General features: G+C 42.2%; 1 protein-coding gene across 1 annotated transcript in view; it reads left to right on the top strand.

Moving 5' to 3' along the window:
* The window catches only part of CNGA3 (cyclic nucleotide gated channel subunit alpha 3), a 286,141-nt gene that overhangs the window by 203,020 nt on the left and 56,009 nt on the right, over positions 1-27,112 (top strand). The window contains exons 5-7 of the mRNA XM_085620531.1: positions 13,432-13,482; positions 16,373-16,501; positions 22,459-22,566. Coding sequence (XP_085476657.1) covers positions 13,432-13,482; positions 16,373-16,501; positions 22,459-22,566 — 288 coding nt within the window. The remainder of the gene's footprint in view (positions 1-13,431; positions 13,483-16,372; positions 16,502-22,458; positions 22,567-27,112) is intronic.

Raw genomic sequence — 27,112 nt, 5'->3', positions numbered from 1 at the left:
AGGCTGGCGGAGCGGAGCTGGCGGGTGGGCTTGTGGAAGGTCAGGCGGCTGTTGAGGAACTTTGGGCTCAGGTCGTGGAGGGCTTTGTGTGCGTGGGTGATGAGTCGGAACGTGATTCTTTTGTTGACGGGGAGCCAGTGCAGGTCTCTCAGGTGTCCGGAGATGTGGCTGTGTCGGGGGATTGTCCAGGATGAGTCGTGCTGAGGCGTTCTGGATCCGTTGGAGTTTCTTCTGGAGTTTGGCGGCGGTGCCGGCGTAGAGGGCGTTCCCGTAGTCCAGCCGACTGGTGACGAGGGCCTGGGTGACCGTCTTCCTGGTCTCGGTGGGGATCCACCGGAAGATCTTTCGAAGCATGCGCAGGGTGTTGAAGCATGAAGACGAGACGGCGTTGACTTGTCTGGTCAATCGAGAGGGAGGAGTCCAGGATGAAGCCTAGGTTGCGCGTGTGGTCCGTTGGCTTGGGGGTGGCTCCCAGGGCGGGGGGCCACCAGGAGTCATCCCAGGCGGAGGGTGATGATCCCAGGATGAGGACCTCCGTCTTGTCTGAGTTCAGTTTCAGGCGGCTGTTCTTCATCCATTCGGCGACGTCTTTGATCCCTTCATGTAGGCTGGCTCTGGCGGCGTCCGGGTCACTGGTGAGGGAGAGGATCAGCTGGGTGTCGTCGGCGTAAGTGATGATCTTGAGGTTGTGTTGACGTGCGATGGTTGCGAGGGGGCTCATGTAGACGTTGAAGAGGGTGGGGCTGAGCGATGACCCTTGTGGAACGCCGCAGATGACTTTGGTGGCCACTGACCGGAACGGGGGGGAGCGGACTCTCTGGGTTCTTCCGGCGAGGAATGAGGTGATCCACTCCGGGGCCTTCTCCTGGATGCCGGTGTTGTTCAGGCGCTGTATCAGGGTGCGGTGGCAGACAGTGTCGAACGCTGCGGAGAGGTCCAGGAGGATGAGGGCCGCAGTTTCCCCGTTGTCCATCATGTACGTTGTGACTGCTAATTTGAAAGGTAATCATTATTTGTGGCTAAGATTTGTTGGGACTTCATTAATCAAGGGGGCATGGCCAACTCTTGTTTCAGAGATATGCTCATTTCTCACAGGCAGAACTCTCCGAGTCAGACTCCCGCCCTACCTCTCGGATCCAACAGAGACCAGATGTGGAGTGCCCCAGGGATCCTCCCTCAGTCCCACCCTCTTCAACATCTACATGGTCTCCCTCGCAGCCATCGTCAGAAACCACGGGCTCAACATAATCTCCTATGCCAACAATACCCAGCTCATCCTCTTCCTCACCAAAGAACCCAACAACACCTGACACAACTTCAAAGAAGGGAGGAAAGTCATTGCCACCGGATGAAGACGAGCTGCCTGAAACTCAACTCTGAGAAAACACAAGTCCTCATCCTTGGCTTCACCCCCTCCACGTGGGATGACACCTAGTGGAGCCTGCCCTTGGAAACCCCCACCCCGACGGACCACACACATAACCTCAGCATCGTACTTGACTCTTCGCTCACAATGAACCACCAGATGAGCGCGTATCCTCGGCCCGCTTCAACACCCTCCTCATAGTCCGAAAAACATTCAGATGGGTCCCAGATGAATCCAGAAAACCAGTCCTGCATGCCCTCCTCAGTAGCAGACAGGACTACAGGAACGCTCTCTACGCCGGAATCAACAAGAAACAAACCCCATACCGTCCAGAACGCCACAGCCAGACTGATCCTAGACATCCCCCGTCACAACCACATCACATAAAACCTCAGCGATATCCACTGGCTCCCAATCGATTCGAAAGAAGATTAACCTTCAAGCTCCTCACTCATGCATACAAGAGCCTCCACAACATCGGACCAGCATACCTAAACAACCTCCTCCTTCCACGCACCCAAGAGACACCAGCGATCAGCTGACCTCTCTCTGGCCACCATCCCACGCATCTTTAAGACCAGAACGGTAGGAAAGTCCTTCTCCTACTTCGCAGCCAAGGCCTGGAATGACCTTTACCTCCGGCAAGTCCCTACACTGCTCCATTTCAGGAAGGACCTCAAGACCTGGCTTTTGTGATGACCACAGCACTCACTGGAGCCTACCCCTCCCCCAGCGCTGTGAGACCCTTGTGGGTCAGAAGCTGCGCTTTACAAACCCAGATTGATTGATTGATTGAGATGGGCAGTCCCAGAGGCCTCTTTAAATCCACCACAGTGTGTGGAGGCAAGTTACATCTGCTGTGGAAACTGGGCTGTCTTGCTAAAAACCTAGGTGATTGTATCACCTGTTTTTGCTTCTGACCTGGCATCACTGACCGAGCCTTAAACACCAGGTCCTCTGATTACACCATATTCTAATATGTAGAACGTCCTTTTATTTTGATGTTGAAAGTTCACCTAGCTAGTTCAAATTCAGCAGGTTGAATTCTGAGGCCGATGTCCCACTTTTGACACATGACAACCATTTTCAGAAGTTTGTGCTAGTGATCTGTGAGGTTTTCAATCGGGTGTCAGAATTCTTTGATAGGTTACACATCACAGCATGTTTAGTGTCCTCGCTATTTACGGGACCAGTTGCAGCACCACATTTACCACAGATTCTGCATGCTGTCTTCACAATGTGCATGACGGTTTTGATTAATGTTTATACATTTGACCATGGAAGGGTATTTCTAACCTTGGACAACACTAATGATTCATAACTTGATACCAACTTGGGCCTGCAGCATACATGCAAGTAACTTGGAATTCATGTGAGACACTATTCTTCAGCACAGCCGTATCTCTAGTGACCATCTCCCTCTGCACTTACTTTGTTTTATCAGAGAGCTGCCATTTCTGAATTATGTCAATATATCCATATTCCTTAAATATAGAGATGAAAATATTATCACTATCATGATGATGATGATTATTATTGTTATTTTCACTTGTTTATGTAAAAGTTTAAAACAATGTGCCTTTTAGGTACGTTCAGAGCAACATGCCTGAGTAGTGTGTTGTATCACAATGGGTTGTGGGGCAATTAGAATTCAATCATATAGAGGAGGCCTAACTTATATCAGTCAGTATCTCAAAGAGCGTGGATTTTGTTTATAAAACAGAAGAATTTACTTTGAAAACATTTCCTGAAATGGGTGTAGTTAAGTTCTACCATAAACCCTGGGTTAACTCAAAGACCTGCATCCATGTTTGGTTCAGTAGAAGATTTTAAGGTAATCACATATATTGTTGCTGAGCGAAGAAAATCGTTAGTCATGTCAGGAGGAGCTGATTTTTTACAGAAATCCTGGACCTCTACCTCAGGATACCTTGTGTAAAGTGCAGAGAATCTTTGACTTGATTCATTCATTCATCGTCAGCCCACCAGCCTATGAGTACCTTCAAGGGTCTTTGTGTGGCTGTGCACCTGTAAGTTCAGGTAAATTCTAGCAGCCTGGTTTTGAAATCTCTGCAGTCTGTCAGTGAGTTTCTCTGGGAGCCCGGTGAAGGGGATGTTAAAGGCATCCGAATGGCGGCATTACTAGAGCTCTTGTCATCTCTACCCAGTGGTCATTTTGGTAGAGTGGTAGCATCCTCTTAAGTAGGGAAAGCTTGAAAAGGAAGGCCATGACCACACTGTTGGCCTAGGGAGCGAGGGAGTGATCACAGTTGAATATTACTTCCACATTGCTTAATTTCAGTGCTGAAGACGTGGTACTCCCAGACTTGAGGGTCACTCAGACGGAGGCCGGTTACATTTGGGGGAAGGAGATCTTTTTGCTAACCCCGAATTGAGCAACATGAAGGACCTGGTTGACATTAAGGTGGCCTTCATCAAACAGTAGGCAATAGCTAGGGAAGACGAGGAGCTATTTAAGCCTAGCGTACGTCGTTTCATCATGTTAAGAACCACACGGATGGTGGAACCGTGCTTATTAGGATTTGTGAATTCATATGACTGTTTTTTACTGACCTGGTTCCGGTTTGACCTCTTCCATCTTCTTCTCGCTCACCCATGGGGGCAGCACAAGGGCTAGTCCGTCACCCTGTGGCTGCGAAGGGAACTCCCCACTGGACAAGCCTCACTTCTTATTGTTCTGTTGTTTTTTTGACTAACCAAGAAAGTCCTTTTTAGTTCTAAAAAAGGTCAATTTTAAGCAAGAGCGCACCCTTTTATTTTTCTACAAATGCTTAGGGGTAGTACAGTATTTTATGTGCTTAACTTTTTAAAATCTGCTGTCAGGCTTAGGTCCAGTTGTGATTAACTATCTTGCTTTTTACATATCATTTATGGCACTATGCACTTTTTAATGCTTTGCTTACCCTTCCACTTAGTAATTGTCTTTACCGGACGAGACCATTTGTTGTTAACCTGAGCGATTTTCTTAATCAGACCTGGTGTCCTGGTGACCTATGTTTTTGGTGTCATTTGTACCTTGCTTTTTACATCTGGCTTAAGTCATCATCCTAATCGGTATGGTTTACTGAGGAATGTTTTATTTACACTCAATTTGTGCTTTTATGGTTTTATCATATGAAACCGAATAAAGATTATTTGATGATGATGATGATGTACTCAGTGGTCTGGTAGCATTCTCTTATGTAGGGAAAACTTGAAAATGAAAGCCATGACCACACTGTTGGCCTATGGAGCGAAGGAGAGATCACAGTTGATTATTACTTGCGCATTGTTAAATTTAAGTGCTGAAGACGTGGTACCCCCAGATTTGAGGGTCACTCAGATGGGCGCCGGTTGCATTTGGATTTGTTCCAGCAACCAGAATCTCAATTATGGCTGTGTTTGAGCAAAGTAAGCTCTCTTTCAACCCAGGCAACACGTGGTACAAGCAGATTGTAATGTTGATCTGGTTTGCAGGCCTGTGTTCTTCAGGATCTATGCCAAATATCCAAGTAGATTTTGATGAGCAATCAGGAACGCCACACAATCATTGTGTAATGATTATTCAGTTGTTGCAATTCACAGTTGTTGTCTGCAGTTGGATACATAGAACATTATCCAGTCCAGGTCAGAACCACAATTTCATCCCTCTCTTGGAGTCGAGTCTACTCGGCAGGATATCACGGTCCATGGTGTCAGAAGCTGCGGAGACATCAAGGTGTATATGGGTGAATTCTTATTTTTACTGCCGATAGTAGCAGCTCTTCTCTGATGATGACAATGTCAGTTTCATCAAACCTGGTAAAACTGTGCCAAGATTGCTGATGTGCATGATGGGGTTACAATTTCACCAATATACTCTGGAAGCTGACTTTCGACCTTCCTTTCAGGGACCCTGCTGGGATCAGTACATTGGTTATGGGCCAGTAATTAGACAGGACGTTCAGATTGGCCAGTCCTATCTTCGGCATAGGCAAGAGGATTTTAAGCATCAGGGATCAAGAATGGTTGAAGAGATAGGAGGCATTAACCATGGATTTGAAGCCTACCTCAAATGAAGAGCGGCATCCCTTTTTGCATGCATCTTTGCAGGGCTCTGCGGATAGATGCTTTTCAGTCAGAATTGGCATCTTATCTCGGTGATTGGGTGGAAGTGTTGTGTAGTTCCTAGGACCCCGCAAAGACCTTTGCGTTATGGATGACCTAAACTGAGGTCTTGGTGTGCAGACAGACTCTGGACACCCCCCACAGATAGCTAGCTCTTAGGTGCCACTACTACCCCCTGTATTCTACAGCGGAGTACATAGCCTCTGGCAACCACTGAACATGACAGCCCTGATTCCTCAGGTATCGCGGAAACAAAGCAGTATCTTTTGCTCAGTCACTCGTGCTTACTTTTCTTAGAATACACATAGAATGATGATTGGAATGGTTTCAATAATTATTTATTGATCAAGCGTCAGTCTAGTGTGAAACATATCCGCTGTCACAATCAAAAGACAGGAGCAGACAAATGTGATTGCTAGCACCAATATCGTAAATAGCAGATACATTTCTAACATAGTGCTAATAAGATGTATAAAACAGATTGTATAAAAATAATAGCATTGGCATACTCCTACGATGCGTAGTCTACCTAAATGTACTTAGCCTAGAGATGTAGTTGAAGCATGTGTCGGTAAGTGCTAGGATTGATCCTAATGGAGCCAAGAATCCCCCGGAGAAGTGCTAACCCCTCACCTGATGGTTCTGAATGAAGGACCTCGTCTCTGCGTCGAGGCTGGCACCCCGCAAGGGATGTCAGGTCTCTGCCTGTCGAAGGATCAGCCTACAGAGTCTCGGTCCAGCCTGCAAGTAATTCTCCTCTCTCTCTGTAAGGGGGAGTGAGGGTCTTTTATACTAAAGTGGTCACTCCAGGGTTTCTTCTAGAATCAATATGTTTTTAAAACATTCACTATTCCTCTGCTAATCCTTTTCTGAACAAACATGATCATGCACAGCTGGCTGTTGGCCATGAATGAAAGAAGTGGTGATCCTTATACAGGGTAAATCTGCCGTGCCTGGGGACATGTTTATGTATGGCAGGTACAGGGATTAAGATAGGGTACCAGGAGCCTGATGTCGGTGAGACAGAAGTAAGCTACTAGGTAAAAGGTCACCTGTGTTAGGACCGTTATGTCGAGTGGATGGGAAAAAATTTATGTAATTTGTATGTACATGATGGTACTATCCTAAAGGACATGGCAGAAGGTGAAGACTGTGGCTTGCAAACAAGGGGGCTAATGGGACGGTAAGGTACATTGTTATTCAATCGTTTGTAATAGACTGCTCCAAATACTGCAGCTCCTCATAAGGACCTTCTGGCGAAAACAATTCCACCCCTCAATTCACAGAGGATAAAAGAGGACAACAAATAGGGAAATGATTTTGGGCACCAAGTATTACACATAAAAGACTCTAAATTAATATACATTTTTTTTTAAAGAAGAATAATGTACGCTTTATCATATTCTTATCTAATTACAAACCACTTCATATGCATGATTTTATATTGCACAGCAGTTACATTTCCTTGCACTTCTAAGATAATCAGTAGCACAAGATTGATGCTTTACTTCCCGCATTCATCGCAATACCGTAGCATTCACCTTGTCATGCGTCATTGGGTAATGTTCAAAGACACAAAAGTCGAAACCTCTCCTGGACATCCGAATTGTTAAACTAAACCATTATGTCCTGCTACTGTTTGGGCAGACATGCTCATGGTATGGTTTGGTTTATGAATTTGGTAAATTACCTTCATTACGTTTCTTCTAAAACAAAACCCAACTTGGAGGCATGAACCTGGTTTCACAAAGGTACCTCATGCATACACCAGAAATACTTTGGTCAGGGTGTTTCTCTAAGATTGTGTTTACCGACACTAATCTACGCCATTCATCCGTGTATGTTTCCTTCCTTCAAAGTGTTGTTTTGTTAGAGAACATTGTGTTGCATGCATATGAATGTATCATTGGGATAGTGATAGTTCAGGCTGACTAAAGATCTGACAGTAGCCAAGGACAGTATGATGCAAAACAAATGTTCCTATGAGCATGGAGGTCATTTAGGGGCACTGGGGTCGCATCTGCAACCCCTGGTTTACCCCCTGTTTCCTCTGGCACTGCCTTTGCTACCCCTGGCATCAGGTGTCCTAAAGGCAGTGACAGCAACCCAATTAAACAGAAGGCTTGTGTGAGTCTTGTTTACTTTGAGTAGCCAGCAGTTATTTAGACAGACTGTTTAACTGTTTATGAGATAAATGTGTCCAGGAGTGGAACATTCGGCTACTGTGAAACAAAATGTTTCCATGTGAAACCTTACAATGGCGCGACCCTGCGTGTGCTGCGCGTTCTAATGAGGTGCACTTTAGCTAAATTTGTTCAGAAAGACATGAAAAACAATCTCATGGCAGAAAGCAACAATTTTGCAATATAGTTCATACATTTTCCTGGTGGAGAAAGGCCGAGGTAAAAAGACGTCTCCATGTGTTTGGCTGGTTAGAGCACGTGTGGGTTGAGAAAAAAATGAGCGTATGAGAAAGTAGAGAGAAAAAGAGAAAGTGAGAGACAGAATGAAATAGGGGAAGATGACCAGCGGAAGCAGAAGGAAGACAGGTGGGAGGCACCGCAGAGTGGCAGATTACTGACAGAAAGACAAAGACAGGGATCTGTGTGTTGCATGTGCAAGCCAGAAAGTAAAGAGCAGTGCTTAATTTGTGTAGAATATTAAGGGGCAGATTTACAAGCCCCTTGCGCCACTTTTGCGTCACTTTTTCCCATGTTAAAAGTGACGCAAAAGTGGCGCAAGGGGCTGGTAAATCTGCCCCTAAGTGCAAGGGACCTGACCAGGAGGCCACAGCAGCTTGCACCACCCATTGCCCCGTCATCGCTGCCAATGACGGTATCAAAACAACTACGAACCATTTCTCTCGCCTTCAACTGCGACGGTTTAGAATTTATTCCAGGTCCCCAAAACCAAAGGAATGGCAGGGGAGACAGTTATTAGTATTTTTGTAATGTATATTGTATTCATAAACAACCGTTGTTCTGCTCATCTCTAAATTTGATGAGCAGCGCCACCATGTGGCAGAGGGTCGTAAGTGTGGTGATGACAATTAAGTTCCGGTTCCGAGCACCGGAAACTAATTAAGTGCTGGTGCCCAAATTAAGCTCTGGTAAAGCGACAGGGAAGACCAATTGTTATGCAATAGACATCAACACCCGAAGGGGAGATTGAGGAAGGTGAGGGAAAGACACAGGCTACAACAACAGATGATTAATAGACAGTAGAAGTTGCAGAAAGACAGGGTGAGACAGGTGCGAGAAAGAAGTGATGGAACCGAATGGATGAGAAAGACAGCAAAGAAAAAGATCACGCACAGATCATAAAAAGACAATTCAAAGAGCTAGAGAAGAGGAGGCATGAGAGGTGATAAAGAGGCAGATTGGTGTGACAGATAACTCAGAGAAACAGGGGAGAGAAGTGAAAGAGGGGATCTAATGAGGCAAATAAGAAAAAGGGTAAAATAGACGATAAAGAAGTGAGAAATAGACAAGTGAGAAAGAAACAGCAACTGATGTGAGGTAGGGTAGATAGGGGAGAAGTAGAGAGATGATATAGGACAGAGGCAAGGGAGAAAGAGACAGATGAGGGTGTAGGACAGAAGTGGGAAACAGCTAAAAGAGGCTATGAAGAGGCAATCAAGAAAGGTCATATCCTGTCACTTCCTGTAATGTATTTGCCGACAAAGCGCATGTGATGTTACTTCCGCTACCCCTATCATTTTAGTGAATCAGGATCTACGCCTATGAGAGGAGTGGATACGCGAGTAAGCGGCCGAGTAAGCAGCAGAAGCCAGTGCCAGACAGTTTTAATGGGGGGAGATCAGGCAAGGAACTGCCCTCTAAAATATTTATATTGCTGAGGCATTGATCTGTCAAAAAATTGTATTGAACATTCAGACATCTTTATTTTTTACAGTATGGTAATACCAAATGACACTCTTTTTTTGCCACTATTGTTAGGATCACGGCTTCATGTCTGTACCAGCATTCCCATCATTGACCAGATGGTTTGCGCCAGGATTGTAGAAGCACATTCTCACCTCTCTGCACTACTGGCGGGACAATATCTAATTAAACAAAAATCTATCTTCAGCATTTCTTAAGAATTGTACATTTGAACTAGTTAACAGATTCAACACAATTCTGAAAAATGGGCATGAAACACAGATGCTAAATGGATACATTGAAGTGATAATAATACTTAAACATGTTGGCTGTGCTTAATTTGTGAAGGAGGTTGCAGATAGGGGCACTGCACTCTTTTTTAGGGGATTGGACTTATTTTTCATCGTCATACCTGGACCAAGAGCAACAAGAGAGAAAGGCAGAATAGGAAGAAGAAAGATTGGAAAGCAGGGGCAAAGAACGAAAGTATGACTGAAACGAGAACCTGAGATAAAGAGACAGTAATTGTAGGGTGCCAGAAAAAAGAGAAGAGGCATAAGGTAGAATCAAGACTAGGCAGCTTGATATATATATATATATATATATATATATATATATATATATATATATATATATATATATATATATATATATATATATATATATATATATATATATATATATATATATTCAAACCACCTCCGATTCCACCGCAGAAATCAGACTCCGACACTTGGGTGAGCTTCACCATTCAGCTTAAGTTTATTAAATCAGCTTGACGCGTTTCGGCACACTTGCCTTTCTCACACTGGGAAGTCAATAAAAAACACCAATTTTAAACACACAAAAAGGGTCACATGGTTATACATACATACATACATATATATGTGTATATATATATATATATATAATACATACATACATATACTATCTGAATATTGGGTTTTACATATTGTGCCTACCAAAGTATCATAAACAAAATATTGGTTACCAATATATTAGCTAAATATATATATGTAAATATAGATTTACTATACTTAACTTCACATCCGTAAAACCCCTGGGAACGTCTGCCTAAAGGAGCAAAGTGCTGTCTGGCTATCATAACACATTGAGTGCTCCGAAAATAGTTCCAGCAACAATGTCTATGGAGATGGATAGGTGGACTCAGCCTGATCAGTTTGTCCTTTGAAATTTTTAAGAATGCAGCAGACAATTATTGGTCATGGACTTCTGTCCAATATTCCAGATTTGGGAATATAAAATGGAGATGCCCTGAAGATAACAGATCATATCGCCGACTTGTACATTTTGGACCCTTGTTGTTATGGCTTATTTTGAGTTTGGAGCTAGTATACTGACACCTTTTCCATGATGGGACTAAGCCGGAAGCACTGCTGAATCTTTGCAGGTCTGCCCTTTACCTGCTGCTGGCATTGCCCTGCAAGCATGTCCCCAGCAAGCCCAGTGAATTCTATGTGTCTGAAAAAGCATGAGCCTGCTATACATCTCACCACATGAGAGTGCCGGGCATCACAAGATTTATTCTTGACAACTGACAGCATCCACAAACACTCATGCAACTCCTTGAACTCCTGACCAGGTATGGAGTCAGGTTTAGAGATCAATAAGTGGATGTGAGTTGAGGAGCTTGGCAAACACCCCCTCAAATAAAGGGTACCTCAATAACAATACTTTAAGCCTCTGCAAACACACCATACTATATTTTTTGTTTGTTTGGTTGCTCCCTTTATGATCTGCAATGTGTAGACGTCCCTCATCTAGTTAGCTAGGCAGGTCACTGGATCCAGATATCATTGTGATCACTTGTGGCCAGGTCACTGGATCCAGAGATCATTGTGGTCACTTGTGGCCAATTGCACTCCTAGTCTTGTTGCTTTGTCATTATGAACCCTAAAGCTTCAGATTGCTCTGCATCAGTTGCATGGTCTAACATACTATGACCCTTGTTACATGTTTGTCAGAATAGAGTGGAGTAGTTACCACATCTGGGAAATAGCATTTCCCCAGAAGAGGTATTCACCAGGAGTGGTAAATCCCTCATTTTGTGAGTTTTCAACATGAAAATGAGGCATCATATGCAGAATCATGTTTCAATCACAGAGACTCTCATTGCAAGTTCATGGTTAATTTCTGTTCCCTTTGACAACTTTTTTTTGATTTGAATTATGAATTGTGTGTAATATTCACACCCTCACAGATTTACTCTGCTAGAATCCAGCAGGCCAAATCCCCTGAAATCTATCAGGGGTAAACACCCGTAAAAAAGTCAAAACATGCCAAAATATGTGGAGTTAAAACCAATTCTATATGTCATGCCTCATTTCCAAGTTGAAGACTGAATATAGGATGTATTTACCACATTTGCAAAATACCTCTCTCCAAGTGTGGTAAATACCCAACCCTGTTGCACACAACTTGTATGGAGGTCCCAAATAATGCATATGCTTTGTCAAATTTCTGAGCCTTACTTACCCACACATTTCGGTAGGTTTGACCTGTCAGAAACCACCAAGAGGAACCTATAAGAGTGTGATAATTATCCCACAACTCACAGTTCAAATCCCTGTGTGAACTCCTGTTTTTACTGCAATCAGAATGTAATCCTGAACTTGTAATGAAGACCTGTGTGGGTTCTGAGCTTTATGTAGAGTGTTTAGTTAGGGTCTCTGGTTTATTTTGCCATATTTGTGGTTACCACTTCTAATTTGTGATTATTGTAATTCATAGGGCATTGCCATTTTAATTGAGATTACAAGTTTGTTCATGAGATTCCTCTTCTTATTTAATTTCTTTTTCTCCATTTTGTGACTACCATATAATGTCTAATGTTGTGTTTTATATTGTGTTTTTGTTTCCATTGATTTTATTACAGTTTGAAATGCAAGCATAGTTAAAATGCATTAGACATTATTAAGTTGTGTAATGCACCATTGTGGATGGACATTTGTACTTAATTTCATTTATGATAATTGTGTTGTACTGCCCATAGACTCTGTTGAAGTCAATATATAGGCTTTTGTGTGGATCCCTTTCCTATCACTTAGATGGTCCGTATTTCTGATTGGTACTATCAGTTTTACCCAATTCAGCGTGCCTTTCATTCAGACCTCTTCAGCAAACTTTTTGGTATCCTGATTCAACAAGGTTAATAGCACTGACCATACGTAATGCCTTTACCAGCTAGCCTACCTACCTGTCTTGTGAACTGTTCAGTCTCGATCACTCCTCTTTGGTTAACTTTATGATTATTGTGAGCATTCACAGCGTATTTTATGTAGGTCACCTGGTACAATATGGTAGTTTAATATAGTTTAAGTAATGTTAGAGCAATATTATACAGATACTCACCTTGCATGTAACTAAATTATGTCTGTAGTGGCTATTCTTGTGCCCTTATTACAGAAATTTCTAAATTAGATGGAAAAGGTGTGTGGAGCAGACAGTAGGGAAGAGCTCTGCTTGCCCTAGTGGACCAAGAAGGCATATTCTAGTACCCACCAAATTAACTTCTCCATTTTGTCTCAGGTAGAATGGGAGTTATTGGCAAAGGGTGGCTCTGCATTTACTTTTTCCCTTCTCTGTGTCTTACCAACATGGTAGAAGCCATTTGGGCTACTTGGTCTATGACAGATGGACATCAATTGGTCTTGGGATGCTCAGTGAGTATCGCACCGCCCAAAACTAAGCCAGCAGGCTACTGTTCTAATTATGTGCCGTTCCCCTATTCCCAACATCTGTGCTGCAACCTAAAAACGGATCACGGTGTCAGCAATGGAAAAGGGCATATCTTTAGATATGCCCCCACAATGAGCCCAATCTACCATTGAAAATTGTGTTTCCTGCCCTACCAGCTGTAAACACAGGTTGCCCTGCCTGCATTCTGTAAGGGTCACTCCTGATGCCATAAGTCACCACGTGCCTAATGTCATGGTTAGGGTGGACTTGTCAAGTTTTGGAAGCCTCGATAGGCTCCACGCTATGTGCTGTTGTCTAAAGCTATCAATATGTTTTAACTCACTGTGCCATTATGTTTTATTTGTATAATTTCAGTCAATGGGTGATGTCTCAATTCAATGTCAACAACTGCAATAACAAGGAGCAGTAAGTAAAACCACCATAGCTATGTGGAAATCTTTAGAGTACGGGTGTCCAACCTAAGCCCAGGAGCTATGCCCATGCCACATTTTCAGGATAACCCCGGACAATGTAAATAAGTTCTAAACATATCTTATTTAGACTGAAAACCTGGCATGGATTCTGCCCTTCTAGATCTATGTTTGATGGATCTATATTTTTTACAGAGAAATCCTTGTATGGAAAAACCACCACAGAGAAATCTCGACTACATTTGTTAAATTATTATAAGCACTCCTAAAACAAACCATATCCTAATGTTAGTTTAACAGCATCCCTTACCCAAAAATGAACTCTTCACTCAACCCAAAGACTAAGTGTTATCATTTCTTATCCCTGAAAGTAACCATTTCCATAACCATGACCTTACAATCATGAAAACTATACTTACCCTATATAGCATTTGTAACCCCTTTACTTAAATACTAATTAATAAATAATCTGGAAATAAACATGCGCTTTCTAAAATTATTTTTATTTGTAAAGTGGTGTCTCTGTAAAGGTTTTTCTATGTTCAGGTTTCTCTATAATAACAAAATCCCGCGTTGGACACCTACACAATTCCTTCTCACCTGTCGTAAAATAGCGCTGTCCCTTTACCTTTAGAAGCCCTCAGATATTTATTTCCCCCTTCCTCTACCCAATTGCATATCTCTTTCCTGCCTGGTAGTGTTATCATCATGTTCTTTTATTATTTTTAAAGTGTTACTTCCCTGCACTTGGTTTCTGCAGATTCATGACGAGCAGAGTGTAGCAATCAGGTCATATAAATCCAATTGCAAGTTTCCCTATAACGAGCTAGAGACTTTCTAGCTTTCAACTCATGTCTGCTGCTATAAACCACTCAACATTTCTATCAGAGATCCCACCACATCTTTGATGCTGTTTACAATGTCAACATCACCAAAGGCTTTTGGGTATGGAGATTTTAAAGAGGTTTCCTAGTATATCATTTTGGCTTTTAAACGCCGGAGGCTGTCTCTAATGAAAGAATAACCTGAGATGGCGCCTCAATGTAGCAACATGGGCACTTGTGTTTATGAGCCATTTCTGTAAAAAGAAAGTACCCCAAAAATCTTATCTGATATTATTGTATACTTAACTTTGTTTCAGTGCAGACATATTTCTCCTGAAACATTAAAATGTGTTCATTTGCAAAGGGTATAATAGCTTGGCTAGTAGCCAATTACAATTTACATGTGTTGCTCTCTGTGTATTGTCCCTGGGTGCATTCCTAAAACATGTTGTGAAATGGTGGTAGGGTGAAAGGCATATGTACGCTGTCCCTGTTGTGCACTCAAACTCATTGTCCATACAGTAATCAATACCATTGATCCTGCACAGCGCTTCACTGCCTTTTTGGCAAGGTTTGCACTAGACAAACATCAAGGGCCGGGTTCATCAATATTTCATGCAACGCAGCAAGACAACTTGCTGCGCTGCCTGAAAAGGAGAGGGTAGGGTGAGCTATATTTACCAATATATGGCACATTCCTGCTCTCTACATGTACTGGCACACAATCTGCTGCCTAGCGCCATCTCAGGTACCCTTGCACCATGGTGCAAGGCTGCCTGGATTGCAGGCAGGATTGTTTTTGTTCAGGAAGAGACACTTTCCTGCACAAAACCAATCCTTAGTGGATGCAAAATGCAAGACACTTAAAAAGAGGAAACAATGAGGAGAAATAAAGATATTTTTTCCTCGTTGCACCTCCCATGGAGAGGCGCAGTATTTTGACGCATTCCGAGGTTTACTAATCTTGGTAAATCTCAGAATGCGGCAAAACCCATGGGTGCTTGTATGGGAACACCAATGCACAACCCATGGAATGCCTTCCTAGGGCAGAATATCTCAAGGCAGAGACTTGCACTGCCTTGCGTTACTCCAGATTTACCAAGCAACGCAGGGCCATGCAAGGTAGCCTTGCGTTGCTTGGTAAATCTGACCTAAGTATCGCGTTGACCTTGCGACACCTTGCGTGATGCAAGAGTAATGCAATACAATGATAAATCTGGCCTCAAATATGTACCTACATACCACTGATTAAATAGCATCTTTCTTGCTAAGAGTATTGTAATCATAGTTCAGTATGACCATTCTACTGAATATCCACACTAACAATATTGTGGTATAAGAACATCAAGGTCAAAATATCGAAGGACAAAATATTGAAAGGTATGTATATATAGAGAAGTATAAATGTACTATTCTAACTCCTCATCTATGTACATTGATGATTTATGTACTGCATCGGCACTTCAATGTGGAGTTGAATAAGAAAATCTATACTTACTTACCTGTCAATATTTTATTTTTCTTATTCTGTACTCAATAATGTGTCCCATCAATATTGTGGTTTTGATATCCGAGGGGCATCGCCCTCGGTATTATTACAGGTGAGTGCCCAAAAACTCCTATAAATAAAAGAAACGGATGACTTTTTCAAGTAGTGTCATCTAGGAGCTTTCAATCCCCTCTCCTGCAATCATTCCTTTCTCAAACTCCAGAGTTCCACAGTAGAGAAGGTTTACCTTTGCTGCAGTTGTCATGAAAAACAATGTGTGGCAAGTAATGCTGTGGGGTTTTCCTCCCCCATTTTGGTCATGATATATTTACAATATATTTTCTCCTTTCTGACTTTGTAAATTGTAGAAAGAGCCAGCAAAACAGACTTTCTGTAGTTATGTTATGATAATCGTATCAAAACGCATCTTAGGATGTTTTCCTAAGCTTTACACATTTGTTTTTCATTGACAATATGGCTTTCACTAGACCTAGACCCAAGCCCCACTCTGTGGTTTCAGTCCTAAGCATAGTATTTCTTATTCCATATTGCGCTTTCTAAATATTATACAGAAAAGAGGATGAAAAGGAAATAAAAGAGGAAAAGAAAGATAAAGAGGAAAAGAAAGATAAAGAGGAAAAGAAAGAAGAGAAAAAAGAAGAAAAGAAAGACGACAAAAAGGATGGTAAAAAGGAGGAAGAGTAAGTAACAGTTGAACAATAAAGTCAGTAGTTAAGTATGTAAAGGTGATACTTGCAGTACAAATTATGAGTTGCCTATGTTAATTAGGAATGAGTTTAACACAAATAAGCGTATCTCTCTCGTGCTTATATGTACATTTATATTTTAGTTTTACATATCCTTCAAAAAGGACAGCAGTGAACTATAACACAAATTAAAAAAGAAATATTGTAGTTAAATATTCTTTGATGGCCCTACATCAAACATCAAACAACAGTATTGAGTGTAGTGAGCTAACACAAGAACCAACCTGTGTTCTCATAGTTTTTTAATGGACAAATTTAAACACTTTTATCATACAAGCCACCAAGGGTCAAATCTATGACTAACTGGTCGCAAAATACTAGTCGCAAATTGTGATCTGTATTTTTTGACCAGCAAAAAAATCTAAGAACCAACCTACAGCCTAATCGGCCAGTTCTTAAGATTCTAAATCATCAAGGGATCCAATCTCATGAATTTTAATTAGATGGGTCGCATATTCAACTCTAAAATTGGACAGAGGCAATAACAGGGGTGGTGGCCTGCTGGGGTCTCAGACCACCAAATCTGTGATTGTTTTTAAATGAAACACACATTCTGGCTAGAGAAAACTGAAATGCCATTTGAGCAGAAAGACTGCAAGCAAAGTAGACACAAACAGGAGGTTCTGTGAAGGCTGCAGAAGGACAGAAGCAGGTTGGAGGCAACCATGTTTTAAAACAAGTACATATTTGAGTATCAGGACGACATCTGCAAAAGAAACATAGGGGCTGGTTTAGGGTTTGGAGGGCAGAGTACTGTCTGTCAGGGTGTCCACCAAACCTTTCCAATTTATCTTGTTTTATAGAAACAGACTCTCAAAGCTGGAGTTTGTTTCTTTAAAAAAGGAATACTAATGACCCCACCCTGGAAGTTTTCTCGCAAAATGTGGGAGTCATTTTCCTAGAGATAACAGACATGGAAAAAAGACATGCCTCTTCTTCAAAGTATTCCATCAACTGTGCCAACGGAAGCTCCATTGATGAAATACTTAAGGTCCGCCTGTCGCTAACAGCAGGAGGACAGAGGGTTTGGCGTGCAGGTTATCTGTAGCATTTGCGATAGAATACCCTGTGTGCCAAACTCTAAATTGGATACACAGTCATCAGTTAACTGGTGAGAATGGCCAGGTGGAAACATTTTCACAAGATAAAATTCAGCAGAGGAACATTGATCATAGACTTGTCAGCAGTGCATCTGGAAAATGAATATTACTTATGATAGGAGAAATTGTATATGCTATAGGAATACCGGCCGGCAGGTTGCACAGGTTTTCAGACAGAGTAGTTGAAAATAAATCCGTTTGTCAGCTACTATGTGTCCCTGTAAATGTGGCTAAGTCTTCTTCAAGTTCCCATATCTAATTGTGCCTGTCATGTTGCCTCTGGGCCCATGGTTATACCATTTTTAGAATGTCCAAGTATTTGTGTTACCTTGGCCCAGTGTACTATTTATGTCTGTCTCCATGACCTGTTGTCCTTATCTATTTCCCTTTCCAAGTATCTTCCGTGATTATGTTCCTCTCCTTCCTATACCTGTCTCTCTGGTGCCAGCCTCAGATTCCATGCCGCCTTGTCTGTTTTTTCCTGTCACACTATTTGTGTCTTCTTTCCTCAATTTCTGTGTCTCACTATCTCAAGTGTCTCTGTCTCCCTGACTCTGTGTCCCTGTCTACCTGTCTAGTGGCTATGTCTCCCCGTCTAGTGACCATTTCACCCTATTCCAGTGGTGTTATCTTGCTGCTGCAATGGAAGTGCCTGCCTGTCCATGTGGCTGGGTTCTCCAAGACCTCTGTTATCTTCTTGGATCTGCATTAATGTGTCCTTATCTCATCGTACCCCTGACCCAGAGTGTGTGTCTTTTCTCCATTCCTTCATCCTTGTTTCTCTATCCCAGTTTCCATGTGCCTGTCTGTCCCAGTGTCCATATCTGTGCCTTCCTGTGTCGGTGTCTTTTTGTTCTTGTACCGTGTTAGTGTCCTCCTGTCCCAGAACCCAAGTTTCCATTTCCCCATCTATGTATCTGTGTCTTCATATTTCTTTGATCGTACCCTTGACCCAATGTTCATCTCTCTATTTCTTAGTGCCCATGCTGCCCTTTTGTGTCTCTGTTTGGCTGACTGGTATCTTCCTATCCCAGTGTCTGAGTCTCAAATCCCAGTGCCTTTTCTTTCCTTGCTTAGTTAACATCTCCAGGCCAGTGTCTCCCTATCCCCATGTCTACTTGTTCAAGTGTCAGTAATTTCACGTACCAGTAACATTATGTTTGTGTCATTATCTGTGCCTGTCTGTAAATCACTGTTTGATTGTACTTGTCCCAGGTTCCCTGTGTCACCCTTTCAGTAATGTGCACATCTTTCTCTCCAATGCGGGTTCTATGAAACTATATCATGGTCAATGATATCTAACTACGATAGTACTGTATCCACTCCACCAATCTAATCACTACATCCCATGATATGCACATAATTACTATTCTTAGGTCCATATCTGCTTACCTGCAATTGAGTGTCCAGGTCGGTGCAGTGGATGAGGTATTATTGTCACATGATATGATAAATGTTTTAAAATTGAGGAACAATCCATGTACCGGTGCCCATGCCTATATGTCCTTTTCACAGTGTCCATGTTTCCCTGACCCAGTACCTGTTTATTCCTGGACTAGTGTCAGTATCACCAGTCACAGAATCATTCTTTCTCTATTCCATTTTCCTCGAATTTCTCTCCTCATTTCTTCTCTTCCATTTTCAGATGCCATCCCTCTCAATTCAAGTGTGTATGCCTTTTGCAGTAGCCATGCCTCCCTGCCTAAGTGTCCATGTCTTCCTCTCCATGCTTATGTTTCCCTGCCCTCTTTACTTGGTATTTTGTGTCTGTGTTTTTGTGTTCCTGTCTCCATGCCAGAGTATCACAGTACCATTTTCTGTTTACCCCTATCATAACATCAATGTCTCTACCTAGAGGTGTCTGTATCTCCTTACCCCACTACCGTGCCTCCCTATCCTAGTGTTAATGTCTCCCTTGACTTGTCACTGTGGCTCCTGGTTTCAAAGTCTAAAGCTCTCTTTTCATAGGGGTTGGCTTTCCCTCTTCCCGATTTAGTAATACCCCATTCTAATGTCCTTCTCTTCTTAATTTGGTGTTTACATCTCCCTGGTGCAGTGCCCAGCTCTCAATCTCCCAGTCCTTGTTTCTCTACTGTGTCCATAAGGGTGACTGTATCTCCCGTGCCTCTTTGTCCAAATCTTCTAATCCCAGTGTCTTGTTTTCCTGCCCCATTGTCTGTGTCTTCCTGTCTCTGTTCTCATGTCTCCTTGGCCAAGTGTCTTTGATGTCATGTCTCAACATACCATTATCCTTTTCTGTTCTTTAATTTCCTGTGTCTATGTTTCTGTGATCCTGTATCTCGCTGACCAGTTTCCTGTCTCTCAGCTCCTGTGTCCATGTATCTTTTCTAGATTTCACTGTCCCATTTTTGTGTTTTGACGTCCTGGTGTCCATTTGGGTAGGATCTGTGTTCCTGTAACTGTGACTTGTGTCCATTTCACCGCTTACAGATCTACTTGTCTCATCCTCCTTACCACTCTGTACTCTGTTTTGTTTCTTCATTTCCATTTGCTTCATCTTAAGGCTTTGGTTCAGAATCATTTCTACCTACACCATGGGTTAATTGTGCATGGTGTAAAATGTAATACACAGAACATTTGTATTTGCTTCAGCTGCATTACATCAAGCCTGAGAAAAGACCTAGTCCATGTCAAATACCATGAGAAAAAAGATGGATCTATTACTACTCTTACAATTTTCAGAACAGTGGAAGAAGTATTTATTTCTGTACGTGATGGGCCACAAATATGTCCAATTTTTCTTTGAAGTGTGATATATGCTTAGGCAACAGGTTGCTAACAGCGAACCTTAATATCGGTTTGATATGGTATTTGGTTGGTGAAGTGCCTTCTCTGGATCCAGATCCAGAATAAAGGGTTCACCATTGGTTACTTGTTCTAGTGCTTCAGTCATAAGCTCTGATCCTTTCAACATTTACTCTGACTGCTCAATTAGAGAAACAAGGGCTGTAGGTGGGAGTCTTCTTAAGTAGTGATCATAATTGTTGTAACAGAAGTAAGTATGTTAAAACATTGTGGGCACTAAATACATTTAAAGGCAGCTAGTTACCAATTAACATATGCCAGCGTAGGCCAGAACTGAAGTGATGAGGTCACATTTCATAGTCCTGGAAATGAGAGCATCAACAAAATGGGGGACTGCTTTTATTGGTGCAAGTTAAATCTTGAGAAGGCCTGTTAATAGCGTGTTATTGTATTCAAGTCTACATATGACCTTGTATCAGACTGGCAACATCAAGTGTGGTTTGGCAAGAAAATGCCTGATGTTACATATAATTATAAAATGGGAATGTGCATTTCATTCATTACCTTTATGTGAGTTTCTTGATTGAGTATTGTACCCAAAGTGACAACAAGGGATTTTGCAGAATAATCAATTTTATTTACAATCCCCATTTTGTTCGGGTTTTCAGACACGTTGGTAAGTAGTTCTCAGTTGTGTTATGAGACAAAATGAGGAATTCTGTTTTCTAGGATTTTGAGGTAACACACATACATTGTTCATCCATGTGTACATTTCCAATATGCAGGTAGTTAGGTTCAGGATGCTGTTTGGGTGATCAAATCTCAGGTATAGCTCGGTGTCATCTATGTACTGGTGAAAGAAGACACTGCATTTCAAAAAGAGTTCACCCACATAGGATTTGCAGAGTGTAGGAGCGAATAGAGAGCCTTGATATATATATATATATATATATATATATATATATATATATATATATATATATATATATATATATATATATATATATATATTAATCAACGGTTACATTGATGTTAAGGTTAGGTGTTGAAATGAGAAAATACTATTGTACAAAAACAAAACAACACTGAAATTCACTGAGGATAGTTTACTAATTTAACTATAACTTGTGCACCTGCCATGCACTGCTTTGCTTAGGACCTCACATATTACATGAACAAAAGCTCTGTGAATCTACCTGCAAGATTCATTGTGTCATCTAACTATTGTCAGTTAGCGGCAACATCACAGTATATTGATCATTATTTGGCAAACCAGGTGGAGAACTTTACATTTTAATGTGACTGAGGGCATTCCCTCACAAACAGATTAAGCGTGGTCACAACTGACATTACCTCATTGTACACAAGTATTGCAGTTACATTAACACATGTAACTACTTCTTACGTTCCAGATCCTTATAACTCTGTGGTCACATGAAAATAATCTTGGCCATGTTGGAATTTTGTCTCAACAATTATATTTTTCTTTTTCAAGACAGGTTCTTTCAACAATTGTGGGGGACTTTTATGGGAACATGTCTTGCACCAAGTTATGCCAACTTGTTCAAAGGGATGTTGGAGCAGCAAGTGGTTTGGTGAACAAAATACCTAAAGATTTTCTTTTGTGGCTGTGACATATTGATGATTTATTAATGATTTGGAAGGTTAACAAAAGAAGGATCAAATCATTTTTAAACAAGATGAATAACTCACTTGAATTTGGAACTAAAATATTAAATCATTAGCCAGAAAGTATATTATCTACATCTGACCATGACAGCTAAAGGTGTCCATCTATAAACGAATCTCTTCTGTAAATCCACAGCCAGAAACAGTTTACTGTATGCCAACAGTCACCATCTACCCAAACTAAAATGGAGTACCCATAATGGGGGAACTCCATGGAACATGCAGAAACTATAGCATTAGCACAGCTTAGGAGTGGAATTCTGCTTCGGATGTGTGAAATTCTGTGTGATGAGTGCACCATGATGACACCTTACTGCATCCACATTTCTTTTACAGAAAGAAAAAAGAAGTCTTTGTTGTCGATCCAGCAAGTAATCTATACTACAGATGGCTGTCAGTGGTCACTGTGCCAGTTTTATACAACTGGTGTTTGCTTGTGTGTAGGTAGGTGTTGCCTATTGCCTTTTCATCTGATGAGCAACGTTTTCACTGTCATGCAATCAAAGCCCATACTGTCTTTCAAGTAGAGTAAAGCATAGGAAAACAAAACATGCTTGAAAGTAAGAGTTCACTGCTGCCCACAATGGCTACTTCTAGTGCTGCAATATTGAGCACACATTCATGATTACATGAAAAACAAGCATGCAAGGTTTTTATTAATTTTCTGTTTGCCATCATACACAATACGTAAAAAGAAACCTGCCAAGAATCAAAATAAAGGAGTGAGTCGGCAGGCCAGGCACACCAAGCTTGGCACTAAAGTGCACTCCTTTTCACAAGGCGGTCCAAATGCAGTAAGGCCGGGTGCTGCCACCCACATTGCAAGCCAGAAAATGAATGAAGAGGGAAAATCCCATACCACGTGCTATATATTGTGATTGGTGAAAGGAAAATGTGAATATCTCTTGAACAGACCAATGAATGAAGAGGGATGACTGAAAGACTTTGTATGTATTTTTATTAAGTTTGTTTTTGAGAATATGAAACTGGCACAACAGCTAAAGGTGTCTTTTGCCAGACCTAAAAAATTAAACAAAATCTTCTTCATATTATTCAATCTAATCTATTTCACAAATCACAATTGCAGTTGTCAGTGCTTTAAATGGGAAAAAATAGGTGCAGGTACTCATCAATACATTAAGTGAATGGAGGAGGGGCAATTGTGGGCGTGGCTAGAGGCGGGGCTTGGAGGCAGGCATTTAATTGGAGCCACATTATATTGGTGCCAATTGTGGTTAATACAGAAATATTTCTGCTACCTGTAGAGTATTTGTTTTTCCACCCATGTGCAAAAGGATACATTTATCATTTTGGGAATGTCATACCAATGCAGATTGTCTCTGAGCCTATGCACATATGAAACATAAAAGTCCTGAATTTTCTCATTGTGCACAACAGCAGCTATTGTAGGCAATTTGACTAAAAAAACCTGGATAACAATAGGCAGATTCCTTTTGACCTCCATTCTTTAGGGTACACCTTACACCTTGCATCTATACATTCTTTTCCTCTCTGTTGCCTCCTCCACATTTAAGACAGTAAACATAACTGAAGTCACAGAACCAACCCAAATGAAAGGGGACATTTTCAATCTGGTATTCAACACAATGCAGGCTACAATACTGTTTCAGCCATCATCTGTTATACAGCAGGCACCCACTATGGTCAATCAAAACCATCCACAGCTCCTTAATGGGAGCACGAGGTATCTAATGTGAGCAGTGGACAAGTGAAGTGATTACAGGGAACTAGGGTGGTGACACGTGATGAAGGGCTTATATAAATGGCTGAGATGAATGCAATGGGATGAGTTGTAGTAGCATATGTCAACAGAAAGTGAAAGAAATAAACAACGAGAGGCACTAGGGTAAGAAAGGCAAGCGCAGGGCAAATGTGCTTTGAACTGGCTGGGTCAGGTAGGAATTAAGAGAGGAGAGAAAGGATGGGTTAGTTAAGGTAGATTGAGTAAATCAAACATGGTGGGTCAGTGCAGAGTTGGAGCCAAGCACATCTTGCATGATGTAAGCAAGGGCTGGCAAGGAAAATACAGGGTGGGTGAGTCAAGCACAGGTGAGCACATGGTGGTCTGGATGATGACCAGTTGAGTAATGAAAGTGATCTGGGTCTGTGGGAGAGGCAAGCAAACAGAAGATGTGCAAGGCATGTATCGGCTGGATAAATCCAGCACATTGTAGGTTCAGTAGGCACCTGAAGGTCAGGAGACCATGGGATTTTTAAGTAGGTTTTGTAGCATGGACCAGGCCTCCTGGGCATTGAAGAGATGCAAAAGAGATGTTGGTACAATTTTCTAGCATTTGGGTGTTCCCTACTACGTCCCTCAAGATAGAACATGCGTAGACATTGGGAAAAAAGAGCTTCATATGGAAGGTACATAAAACAAAGAAAGTTCCACCCATGCTTCTCTTCTTTCCAAAACAATGGACCACCAACAAACAGTTCATGCACGGCCTGGACTTTATGCGCAGTCTGGACGTTATGCGCTGCCTGACTTCCTCAAACAACAGAGACTCTGGCTGTAATACTCGCCCAGAATGCAAAGGCTGTGTTGCTTTACACTAAATGTATTTAAAGTTTTGCTTTACTGCAAGATAAAACACGGACAAACTCACATCTGTGTGTGGATACCTCTCATTGAAAACACCCAAAAAATTAAAGGGGCCATCTTGTGAGTACTGTCACAGTAGATCTCAAAACCTGCCTGACATCATCAAACATTCCATAGTACCTTTTTTAGAGAGATGCTGGCCTTGGCTAAGAGAATTGTGTTTTTTCTTAGACTGGAGTGTCTTTAACCCCTTCCCCACTCATGACGGAACCATTCCGTCATGAGCCACGGTCGCCGTGTGCTCATGACGGAGTGGTTCCGTCATGCTGCGGCCGTTGGCGGCCGCGCCGCCCACGCGGCGCTAATTCCCCGCCTGTGCGGGCGATTAGCGCAGTGGGCGGAGTCATGACGGAACCACTCCGTCATGAGCACAGCTCAACCGCGGCTCATGACGGAGTGGTTCCGTCATGAGCACCGTGCCACCGCGCTGCCCCCAAACCCCCCCCAGCGCTGCGGCGGAATTCCCGCCACAGCGAAAGGGTTAAGGGTTATGAGTTCATCATTTTTTAAAAAATAGGACACCACCACACTTAATGCATAACAACAACTTTTCAAGGTCACCTATGGTGTCAGAGGCTCAGTTAAGACAAAATGTTTTAAAAAGGTTTGAGGAAGTGTCTGAGCAAGATGACAGAATGTGAGGAGGTTACACCTGGCACGATCACACTAGTCATCAAGATCAAAGTCAGTGCGTATCATGAGAGTGTACATTATTTTGAAGACCACTCTTTTTCAAGCCACTCATTTCCCTTTGTTTTTCTTGGCCATCTCCTTCTGCATCTCGTTTTCAGTGCCCAGGAAACCTGTTTATTATCCACAGTCTGTTGAACCCTATCATCTATGCTTAAACTACCCCCCAGCCTCTTGCTTTCTCCTCTGAAGTATTGATTGACTGTCTGCTCTCCTATGCCTCTTAGATCTTTATATTGTGTGTTCTGTGTGTCATCTGGCTCTCAGTCTCCCCATCTGTATAGACTTATGCTGCCTCTGGTTCACAAAGACATGGCTGGACTCCATTAGGTGGTTGTGAGCGTGCCTTCCCAGACTAAACATATTTATACACACATACTCACCCATCACATAAAAAACTCACACACATTCACAGCCACTCACACATTATTTGATTCAGATAATTAGCTTGCACATTTATATCATGTTAATAGCCAGAAAACCTGGACTTGAACTGGCCCTTCTGGACCTATTGTGAACACCCCTTGTCCACAATCATCTCTCAAAAGTCAGAAAAGGTTATATTCCTGCACACAATAAAAGGCATTCAATCATGAGACGAGGTTGCAGATTACAAAACTGATGATGGAGTAAATTTCTAAATGGGCAACTAAACGAAAGATATTCCGTCCTGATCTTATGGGCAGGGGAATTTAATTAATTGTTGGTAGGTGGATATCATTGATTGTTTGTAGAGTACTCGCTGCCCGAAGGGGTCCTTTTGGTATTTTCAAATCTTTTGATAATAAAAAGGATGAAACCCACAACTGTGGAATCAGTTTTCAACCGACCCTCAAGTCTGTCTAAATGAATCCGTCCCAAAGTTCTGTTAGAGAAATATGTAGTGGATTCCCAGGTAGCTTTCTTTAGCGCACTCTGCCCCTTGAAAAGTCATTGGAACGCGCATGTCACTTAACCAGATTAATACTTCAATTCGGATGAGTACGTGAAACTTGTCAAATGGACACAGGTTGGCTGGGACGGGTAGAGACAGTAGTGTGCTATCCTACAGTGGACTGCCCAGCTGAATGATAATCGGCCAATATATGGTAGCGAGTAATACACTCCCCCCCTTTCATCCCCTCTGCAGACTGGTGCTGAGAGGTGCATTCTCATATCGAGCGTCACGCTGTAAATAAATTAGTATTGTGGGGTAGCCCAGTGTCACACACACCTACAGTGTGATTGACTGGGCAGGGTCTGATTGGGCCCTTCACTTTCATTCACAGATGGCTGTGGGGCATCCAAAACCCTAAACAGCCCTTAAGTGATGCAAAAGAGCCGCTGCAGGATTGCCCAGCAGCGGCTCCATTGAGAGGCGTACACTGGCTCCTCCCTACATTCTGCTATCTCTTTTTTCGCATCAGTTGAGCAGAGCACTTTCTGGGCAGCTGCACAGTCCCCAATGCCATCGAGCCTGCCCTGCCTGACTTTCCCCTAAGAGTACCGGTACTCTCCTTGGCCAAGGAAAAGTTCTGGTACTCAAAGAGAGAAAATGAAAGTGTCGGTACTCCGTTCCGGTGGGTACCGGCCCATTTAAAGCACTGGCAGTTGTGCAGTTTGTGCCACATGTGCACACCCTTCGATTTGCACACACATTTTAGTTTTGCACGTTTTTGCACCAAGAGTAAAGGC

The sequence above is a fragment of the Triturus cristatus genome, chromosome 8, assembly GCF_964204655.1.
Source record: "Triturus cristatus chromosome 8, aTriCri1.1, whole genome shotgun sequence".
Classification (NCBI taxonomy): domain Eukaryota; kingdom Metazoa; phylum Chordata; class Amphibia; order Caudata; family Salamandridae; genus Triturus; species Triturus cristatus.
This window is presented reverse-complemented; position numbering and strand designations above follow the sequence as displayed.